This window comes from Physeter macrocephalus, chromosome 20, assembly GCF_002837175.3.
Source record: "Physeter macrocephalus isolate SW-GA chromosome 20, ASM283717v5, whole genome shotgun sequence".
NCBI lineage: Eukaryota > Metazoa > Chordata > Mammalia > Artiodactyla > Physeteridae > Physeter > Physeter macrocephalus.
Window position 1 is genome coordinate 116,388,068 of NC_041233.1, and position 10,975 is coordinate 116,399,042.

Genomic DNA, 10,975 nt, shown 5'->3' on the forward strand with positions numbered 1-10,975 from the left:
TTTTTTGCGGTACGCGGGCCTCTCACCGCTGTGGTCTCTCCCGTTGCGGAGCACAGGCTCCGGACGCGCAGGCTCAGCGGCCACGGCTCACGGGCCCAGCCGCTCCGCGGCATGCGGGATCCCCCCGGACCGGGGCACGAACCCGCGTCCCCCGCATCAGCAGGCGGACTCCCAACCACTGCGCCACCAGGGAAGCCCTGTCTGCCACCATTTTTAGTTTTGTTCAGTTTGGTTGATTCTCTTACCTAATTTGATAATCCTAATGGCTTCCATTCCCATGTTCACAGTGCAACCTGATAATATAATACAAATGCTTAGTCAATGGTTGGGCAATTACTAATATCACTTGGCAGCATTACTAAATGAGCTATATACCCCTTAAATAAAAAGCCTTGAACATAAAGCTGTTATGCTTAATACCTTGACATAAAGAGGTATTAAAAGTTAGAAGAGGTCTTTATGATTGGGATCAGGAATCTGGTTCTGTGGGAACTGGCTTTGAAAATCAATGTGGAATGAATAATCCCTTTGTGAAAATCAATATGGAATGAATAATCCCTTTGTGGTTATTGGGAATATTCTAAATATTTTGCCATGGCTTCACTTTCTGGGCCTTTGATCTAAAAAAAAAATAATCTTTATCAACATGAAGGGTTCTTTGCATTTTAGAGGGTTGTTAGATCCATGGTAAATTGCATCAAAACATGGTAGGTTGTCACAGATCTCTGGCATGATCATTACTGTAACAGGTAATGATCCCGTGTTTTCTAGGCCTTTATGCCAGAGTTAAAGCTATTTAAAGGTGTCTGCTACTGGCTTGAAGTCATTAGTTTTCACAAGGCAGCAGTTGAAAAAGAACTGCATACAGTCTTCTTTATATTGCAGTAAACAGGAAAAAATATAAAGGAGAGTTAAAGAAATGTTAATTGTCTCTTTAAAAGAAATGATTTAAACTCCAGATAATCATGGCACCAAAAAAACCACCTCCGTAGCTACCGCCGTAGTGAACCAGTTACTGTGGCATGTAGCCTTCCTCTTTGCTGCAGTTTGAAGTTCATAGAGAACACGTTTTAAGGCATGTCTCCCTGTGACAAGTGATCCTCATTTTGAAGAAGAAAGGCTAGCCGTAGAAGGTCCTGGCATTTGCTAGTCCTGCATGCACTATATTATTTCTCTGAGTTTTGATCCATTGTCTTGTCAGCATAAAATTATGCAACTTTGTAAGCACATTGCATAAAACTCTGTTGGAGCTTTGGAACCTTATGGTAGGAAACAACATTGGAATATAAATGAACATGTCTGGTTAATGAGCTGTGAAGAGTCAATCCTCCGATTTTAATTGTTGGGTGGATACAATACTTTAGTGAAATTGGTATGCAATCTGCATAAGTTTTCAATCTCCTTTCACAAACCAGGATATGAAACAGTTTATTTCTAAGTATTCATTTCATTTGGAACATGATCCTCTGGCTACTCCACCACTCCTTAAGGTCTGATACATGTAGCTGGCTCTTCCTCCTCATCTTGATCTGCCCTTCACTGTGTCTTGAACAGAGTAGGCGTTTAGTAAACATTTGAATGGATGGAGAAGAGCAAAGTTTTGAATAGTGCAAAAGTCGTTTTGATGAAGGATTTAAAAATAAATTCAGTTCAGAATCTTTCTTTATGAGTATGTATTTTGTTATGTATGTTAAATGGAAATTCCTATTACAAGAAAATCATGAAGCCACATAGTAAAGGTTTTCCTCCCTCCTTTCCCTTCTTCTTAGTGGGGGGAAGAATCATAGCTCATTTTTATTGCCATTATGTAAAGGAAGGAGCTAATCCACAGAGATTCGTTTTCCAGCCAAATGAAGCTTATTTGTTTAAATCCAAAAAGGGGTTTTAAAATTGCATGATAGTACTTGCTTACCTTCTTCAGTGGATACTGATAATGGTTTCACCTTAATGACTCAGGATCATTATTATCAGCACTCAGCATTATATGGAGTCATGGAAGAAGGGTCAACAGAGAACAGATAACAGTCTTACGGATGAGGAAACTCGGGGAGATGACTTTCCATGGCCATTGGAGCTTTCCCCAAACAACGAAGTATTGGGGGTGATGTAGAGAAAAGAACATACGATTATCTTGATTTTGAATTCCAGCTCCTTTGTTACTTCCTCAGCTGGAGGTGCTTATACTTACATCTTTGCTTATTTGGTCAGGATTAGATTAGAGGACATGTAAAACTCTTAGCTTAGTGCCTAGCGATGTAAAGTAAACGTCCTGGTAATTGTTTGTTCCTTTTTCTCCCACATCAGGGCTTTCTCACCAGACCCATTTATCAGAGGCATGACCTATTCCCTTATGAAGGGGGGTAATCTTTTGGTGCCCTCATATTGTGTATAAAGCATTTAGCCTCTGAGTAAGCGCTCATAGCCTCTGCTCTTACAAAATTGTAGAATATATTTTGATGAAAGGACCTAAAGACCTCTATTTGGGGGCTTAGAGACCATTTTAAAACTAGGTTCTTTGATGGTTTAAATTGGTAGAGAAGTGACTTCTGATTACTGAAAGTGTCGTTGTATTAGGAAAGTAAAGCATGTGGGAGACAAAAAGGAGGACAGACTATGAATGTAAATATGATATTATTTTCTTCCTCTCTGGGGAATATGTAACTGCACTAGAGCTGAAACATTTATCTATGGAGAAGTCTTACTCTGTTCTGAAAAGTTCATCTTCCTTGTTCACCCATGGATAGGCAGGATAAATGGTAATCAGCACAATAAATCATGCGCTGTCTCCGAAGATATATGTTGTTTTGACGATTTCATATTATTAAGCCACTTGAAAATGGGAAGGTGAACCCTTCTCAATCATACTTAAAATTGTGGCAAAGGAGATTTTCCTCTCTTTCAGGAAAAAAAAAAAAAAGGATGAAATGTTCAAATAATAATGTAATAGTATTATAAGGGCCAAAATGAGAAAGTCAGGTATATATTGGGCCATTGTGTATAGTTACAGCAAAAATAATAGGCTTGTGGAAATTAATTTTTGAATTTGTCTAGACAGCTGAAGCTTATACAAAGAGGTGATAGATAACCCCAGATTCCGCAGTAGGACAAGTGAATATCTTGTAAATCTTTGGTTTATTGCAAAAGCCTTTCCCAGTTTGTACACAGGCGCTCTCAAAATAAATGGAACAAACCCATCACTGGTACACCAGAATTTCCCCTAAATGGAGTTTTTAAAAAACAGTTAAAAATTTATGCAGGTGCTTGAGAAGGGCGATTATAAGTTGAAATTTTTATTTTGCCCTGAGTATATTATCTAAAGCTGATTATTTTAGAAATGATAGTGTACTGGGAATCAGGGGATTTGGTCAAGTGCTCATGTGATAGACAACTGGATAAAAAGATCTTTTTGTATCACCTCTCTCAAAACCCAAATAAGGTATTGGAATAGATGTTTTCAAAGCAGCCATTTTAATGCTAAGTAGGCATCTTAAATAAAAACCAGGACAGGCTGGGACCGGTTGCTGAAAGTACATTAATCTCTTCCTAAACCTTCCCATAAAGTTCTTTTTACTTTATGGGAAACTCTGGTAAATATAGTATTTTACATCCATCTAGCTTTTGGTAGTCATGAGAATTTGGTCCTCCTATATTTAAGCCTCACTCCATTGAAGATAATTAGAAAATAAGAGACTAGGGTGTTAATAACTTTCAAAGGAGATAAAACAGGTGGTAGAGTAGAAGTTTTTGCCAAGAAACCTTGGGAAAGGTAAAGCAAGATGGGGATGATGGGTGCGGAAGACAGCAACCCTGCATTTTAAAGCCACACTCAGTTTTAAGAGGGAAAGAAGGAGGGATCTGATTAATCCCACAGATGTTTCCTGAGTTCCAGGCATTGTGTGAGGCTCCCAGGGATATTAAACACCAGAATTACTTTTCCCCAGGAGCTTACGGACAAATAAGGGAGAAACACAAGTCACAGACAGATCATCGTTGAGTTTGTTAAGTCCCACCATCGTGGTTGGTGAAAACACTGTGCTGGGTTTGGCAGGTTGAAAACCTCAAGATGATTCCTCTTTCCAGTGGGGAAATTCCAGTACCAGAGAGAGGGACACACAATGCATGGGAGCAAGGAAGAGCTTCTACTGACATGTCATCTTAAACCCAAGCACCTCATCAAGTATTAAGAAATGAATTCTGGGACTTCCCTGGTGGTCCAGTGAATTGGCACTAGAGTTCATCCAAGAAAGAGAAGAGAAATCAGAGGCAAATGTTCTGAGGACATGGTGACACGTGTCTGTAGTTCCTGATGCTAGAATCTCCCACAGGTTTTTTTGTGTTTGTTTGTTTGTTTGTTTGTTCGTGCAGAACTGCAAGGCTGTCACTATTAATTACTCCTGTGCATTCGTTCACTGCTCTCTAAGTCTGTGATTGATTCTGCAGTTCTTATTTTGCAAAGGAGAGATGTAAAGCCAGTTCTCTGAACTTCAGGCAGTTGGGAAAGTTTGGCATTGGCTGTAGCCATTACAACTGTGAATGGATTTAGTGGAAGAATAGTGTCTGTTCATGCCTTCATCTGCTTGGGCTGCTATAACAAAATACCACAGACTGCGTGGCTTAGACAACAGATATTAATTTCCTTACAGTTCTGGAGGCTAGAAGTTTAAGACCAGGGTTCCAGCCAGTTGTTTCTGGTGAAGCTCTCTTCCTGGTTTGCCGATACCACTTTCTTTTCCCATGGCCTTTCCTCTGAGTATACAGGAGGAAGAGAGTGTGTTCTCTGGTGTCCCTTCTTACAAAGATGCTAATCCTGTTGGATCAGGGTCCCACCCTTATGACCCGATTAAACCTTAATTACCTCTTAAAGGCCCTATTTTCAAATACAGTCACAATGGGGGTAAGAATTTCAACGTAAAGAGTGTTGGAGGGGGACACAATTTAGTCCCTAGCAATTTGCAATCTTTTTCTCTTCTTTTTAACATCTCTCATCCCTTTATCCCTTTGAGCTAAATACTACAGTTGTGTCTTTTTTTTTTTTTTTCAAACAAGGACCAATTTAGTCAAAGAATAGAATGAACATATCATCTTAAATGTATAGGATGACAGATGTCTGTAAACCAAAAGTGTGAGAATCACTGAATGGTAACATCCTAACATAAGTGGAGGGAAAGTTGTGATTTGCCCACAGACAGTATCTAAAACTGTTTTATAGTTTTATGATACCAGTATACATACTGCCCAGCTTAAGAAAAAGAGCATTATCTATGTCATCATTTTCTATGTCATTATGTCATAGTTACTTGGAAGGCTAGTCAATTGATGTCTTTTATTTTTTATTTTTTTTGTGGTATGCGGGCCTCCCTCTGTTGTGGCCTCTCCCGTTGCGGAGCACAGGCTCCGGACGCGCAGGCTCAGCGGCCATGGCTCACGGGCCCAGCCGCTCCGCGGCACGTGGGATCTTCCCAGACCGGGGCACGAACCCGGTTCCCCTGCATCGGCAGGCGGACGCGCAACCACTGCGCCACCAGGGAAGCCCAATTGATGTCTTTTAAAAAAAAAAAAATGATAGGTTGGCAGGGCTTCTCAAGGGATATCTAAACTCAACTCATTCCTTTCCTTCACCCACAGAAGAACTGAGATTTTACGTTTATAATTTCCTTGATCTTCTTGATAATGTTCAGTTCATATGTTGTAATTCTAACAATATGTTGTTTGGTTTTGCATGCTGATGGGGGAAGGAGTAGTGGGTTTCTTTTTCCTTTATTCTGAACATTGCAGTTGGGGAGGGAGAGGGGAACAGACCCCAAATCAGATTCCCCTCCTCAGGGGGACCCCGGGCTTTATCTCTGAGCCCCCGTATCCCACAAGACCATGAAATTAAAGCTCTCATTCCTCATGTCTGGTAAAATGCCTTTCTGATAAAAGCTGGCTTCTTACCTTTGGGGTTCTCTCTCCCTTTTACTTGGTTTTTGACCTCTTATTCTTCCTTACTGGCTTACAAGTCAAAATGTCTTGTTTTCATATTTTATCCACCATTTTTAGTTGTTTGTATCTGAATGCTCTTCCGAGGACCTTGGCTGCACGTTGGAAATGAAAGACTCTGTGCCCTAGTTTTTAGCTTTAAAACATTCACAGCATTTTTCTGTGCTTTTTGTATGCACGGAGCGATATGGTCCTGGAAGAAGTTCATCTTGATTGTGTGCCAGTGACTTTTTTCCCACTTAATTTTTATTTGGCCTCTCTCTTTTTAAATGACTGCCTAGTAATTTGACAAGATGTCTGTAAACAGCTGATTACGTTACTTGACTTGTTGGAGATTCTTCTTCTCATTGGATGTACCTGGGCATGAAGTAATAAAAAAACATTAAGAATTAAATTATGATTTTTGTTTCCAGTTTGTGTGTGTTTACATATGTGTATGTATTTTCTCCTAGGCTGCTGCACTGAATAATAATAAAGATTCCAGCCAGAATTTCTTGAGACTGTTTAATGGACACATTTACAGTGGCGTGGAAACTTTGGGGAAGGAGCTCTTTATGTACTTCGGGCCAAAAGCTTTACGGTAAGGTAAATCTGCACAGTACGTCTTCTCTCTCTGTGTTTAAAGATGTGTAGAAGGCTTTTCTTGCAGTTTGCTGCATGTCACATTTAAATACATAGAAAGTGCTCCATTTTTAAGAGAGCTCTGATACAAGAGATTGAGATTCTATCACGGAAAGCAATAAGCAGAAGAAGAATAAATTGTGATGTCATCGTTCCTTGGAGGGTTAGTCAGTTTATTTCTTTGCAAAGAAGACGATCGTCTGGCAGGGCTTCCCGAGGGACATCGGAGCATTACAGCTCTGTTTGGCTCCTCCTCAAACCCCCTGGGGTGCTCTTTTCCCCTCTCATTTTCACCAAATATTTATTGCATTTAGCGACATTATTCTCTTTATATTTATGACAGCTCCTCGTTTGGTTTGAATGTCTCTAGATTTTTACATTTTTCTCTCTTCTTTCTCTGAAGCCTTGTACGGAAATGGAAACTTATTTATAGATTTCAAAACTTCCCACAGAAGTAACCGGTTCTCTGCTGTTTCAAAGTGCTTGTGGAAATTCATGGCTAACACGTTGGTTGACTTAATGATAAAAATGTCCAAATGTATGTAATCACCTATCTAATTTTTGCAAAACATACAAAAAAGGGCCTGTGGATTAATACGTCTGTCAAATCTGTCTTCTCGGAGTTTAGCCTAATCTATTGCAAACTGTAAATTTGAATCTTTTTTAATGTTTCCTTAAGATATTAAACAGTTTTCACCTCCTTAAAAGTTCTGTTACTGGACCCCGTGCTTCTAAGTGAAGGTGAATAATGGTTGCAAAGAGATAATATGACTCTATGATTGTTATCTATTGCATCTCATCTATTGCATGTTTCGAGTACTTCAGACTTTACGCGATGCTTTTCCTTTGACGTGGTCTCTTCATTGTCAGCAGCTGCTGTCCTTGGACAGCGTTGTCCCTGCATGGTTTTTCTTAGTCTGGAACTGATAACATCAGCACACGCCTCCCGGTTCCGGCAGCAGTGATCTACTGCAGGCTACATTATTGTGGTAATAGATTGATTGATGTGATTGGAAATTCTTTGCTCCAAACAGAGTAGGACACAATGGGATCCATGTGAGATAGCTGAAAACATTGATATGTTATTGATTCTCTGTTGTGAGGTGCAGATTTATTTCTATAGCACGAGAGGGAGGTTTTCATCAAGTGTTCTCCAGCAGACTGATAAGGGGGAATCACTTCTCAGTGCAGAGCTGGCAGCAGGTGGTCCATGAAGTTCCAAACAAGGGCAGTCGTTTCCTCACACTAAGTAACTAGTCCCATCCCTGGCGAGTACGTGTCTCAGTGTACGGATGGGGAGCAGTGCGTTTCCTGCAGCCTTGACCACTCTGTGATGTAGCAGTCCAAGGCCATTGGCAGATCAGCTCTTTGAATGTGAAGTGAACAACCTAAAATCACCTGTATTCCCTTTCACTATGTAACATAAGTTACAAAAATGCTCTCCCAACCTGTGCTTCTTGGGAGGATGGATGACAGTGTCAGAGAAATGGGGTCCTGTGTAAGGCTGCAGGTCTGTGAGCGTGAGACAGAAATGTCGTCTTCACTTCTGACCTCTGTTTCCTCCCCACCAGGCTGGTCTGCTCTTTAGAAAGCCGATAGTAGGAAACATGCTTAATGATCACAGTTTTCCCGCAATAGGCAGCGTCTCACAACTAAAATTGCCCGTGGATTTAGTACATCTTGTAGGCCAGGCCATGAATCTTCCTGGGATTCATTTGTTATGAAGGTAGAATACAGGCCTAGCCTTCTGGAAGAGAATCTGCCATGTAAAATCCACACTTCAGAAAGATACAAATTAGACAGTGACTATTTCTGTTGCTAAAAGATGTGTCAAAGTGCTCGGAATAGTGCCAGAAAACAATAAAAATGATTTGATATACGTTTATTTTAGGAGCGCAGATGTGGTGTTAGGTGTGATTAACACCTATACTCTTTCTGAACACTTTATAGAAGCTCTTCATCTGTAACAAAAAAAAAAAGAGCCATGTTTAATTTTTTGTTAAATATGTATCAAATACTCATTAGAGCAAACTGAGAAACAAGAATACATTTATACCTTCACAATCCCACTACCGAATAGAATCTCTATTAACCATGAGTGCATGTATTGCCGGTACTATGTGTGCATGTATTTGGAACTCTGTTCACCCAGACATGCCCATCCTACAAGCTGCTATTTTCAGTCAAAATGAACGCAGCTTATATCGTGAACTTATATATATATATATATATATATATTTTTTTTTTTTTTTAATGAATATCTTTTCTAAAACACTTTGGTGTTTGCAACTTACAGTTTATGTGACTCCAGTTGTTTGCAATTACGTGCATACTCAGAGACCAGAAACTGTATCTGAAATATTTTGGAGGCTTTGCCATTTTAGTGAAGCATTATACATAATCAATTTTGTAATTTATTGGAGCTTGAGTGATATGATCCTCTAAAGAGAAATGCAAGAGATAATGTGACAGTTCTTTCTGCTTTGCTGAAAAGTCTTTAAGGAATCCATGATATGCTACTTATAAGAGGGTTTTAGAGCTTAAACATAGTTTTGTAATCTGTCACATAACATGTTAGGAAAAGTTGGAGTGTGATAAGGACTCCAGATGAAATTTTCTACTTTAGGGTAGTGAATACCTACTGTTGGTCCAACATGCCCACTTATCTTTTGGGGACAGCATTTCCTCCGGAAACTGATCATCTGGTCACAATAACCGAAGAATTCAAGTTGAATTTAGCATAACCTTACTTAACTTTCTCTCCTACATGTTCGATTGGGTCAGCCCGAGTTCTTTTGTGAACTTTCTCAGCTGGAGCTGAGGCGGATTAGGCTCTCTGTGACGGAGGAAAGCTGGGGCTGTGAGGCCTTGAGACTTGTAGGTGGCCATTGGCTTGTCCAGAAAGACAAGGTGATGGAAAATACAGCCAGCCTCCATAAAGCAGAGAGAATCCCAGAGGAATTTTAGCCCCTAATTCCCTCTGTTCCTAAGATCCAGCCACATTCTTGCCTTTCCTGCAGTCTGATTCTTCAGCCTTCCTAAGACTCCATAAGCTACCAAATATCCCTTAATGCCCAGACTTTTTGAGTTGGGTCTCTGTCACTTGCAATTGAAGAAAACTGACCATTAAAGTAATCTACAGGTAGAAAAATACATATTTTTAATTTTTTAAATAGTAGCTTTTATTTTGTATTTCAATTAGCATAATGCTTTCGTGCGTAACTGGAGAAAATATGGAAATCTTTACCGCAGTCATTTACGTTCCCTTCTGCACCTGACAGCCTAGAGGGTCACTAGTTCTGCCACTTTCCTTTTCTTGCTTCTTTTCACAGTGCACATCATTTTATTGCAGTTTTTCCCATATTTTAAAGTAATATATAAGCCAATTGTAAAACCTTAAGATAGTTCCAAAATATCTAAAGGGAAAAGTAAATACCACCCATAATTACTACTGTTAAAAAGAAAACACTCAACAGTTTTTGTAAATATCATAGATAAAATATAAATTGTATATATACCATATATAGTTTATACTACATATGCATGAATTATAATATGATATTGCATGTTATGATTTTTATATAAATAGGAATTTTAATTTATATTTTTCCCTTTTACATAACATGCGTATTGCATTGGTCAATGTCAAAATGTACATTATTATTTTTAATGTGCACAAAGTGTTCTACTCTATGGAGGTATCATCATTTTTTTAGTCAGCTACCTGCTGACTACCTACCCTGCGTATTCCTGTCCTAAGGGAGTCTCTCCACACTCAGGTCCCCCGGTCCCCCGGTGGCAGACTTCTGTTGCCTGTTACTCAGTGAAAGGTTCGTGTTGGGGAGACAGAGGTTCTTGCTTCTTCTAGACCAGCTTTAATTTTGGGCAGGCCCTGAGCATGTGGGCCTCAGGGCTGCAGTTTTCTCAAGGCTACTGCCCCTCTCCTCCCTAAGGCAGCCATGCTTCCTTCGCTGTGTGGGTGGCCTTAGGTCAGAGAGTTTCCTTGCCCTCTCCCGTGGGACCGGTGCCTCGCGTGTCACCGCGGGAGTCCGCACCAAAGTTGATTCCCTGCCTCATGCCTAGAGGCAGGTGGCTTTTGCTTCCGCTTGTTCTTAACAGCAGTGCACTTGGCCTGGGCCTGGAGGCAGAAGGGTTTCCTTCCCTCCCCAGTGGCAGACTGCTTGCTTATCCTTGTTATCTGGCACAAGACTTCCTCTGCCTGCAGGTAGTTTCCTGTTACTCCTTCAGGGACAGACAGCTTTTTGTTTGTACCTCTCTGTTGGCTAGAGCATCTTTTTTTTTTTTTTTTTTTTTGCGGTACGCGGGCCTCTCTCTCACTGTTGTGGCCTCTCCCGTTGCGGAGCACAGGCTCCGG

General features: G+C 40.3%; 1 protein-coding gene across 2 annotated transcripts in view; it reads left to right on the forward strand.

Moving 5' to 3' along the window:
• NEIL3 (nei like DNA glycosylase 3) overlaps positions 1 to 10,975 on the forward strand; it is a 67,521-nt gene that overhangs the window by 28,506 nt on the left and 28,040 nt on the right. For both annotated transcript variants that reach the window (XM_055080908.1, XM_007126117.3), the window contains one exon: positions 6,432 to 6,559. In XM_055080908.1, the coding sequence (XP_054936883.1) occupies positions 6,432 to 6,559 (128 nt within the window). The remainder of the gene's footprint in view (positions 1 to 6,431; positions 6,560 to 10,975) is intronic.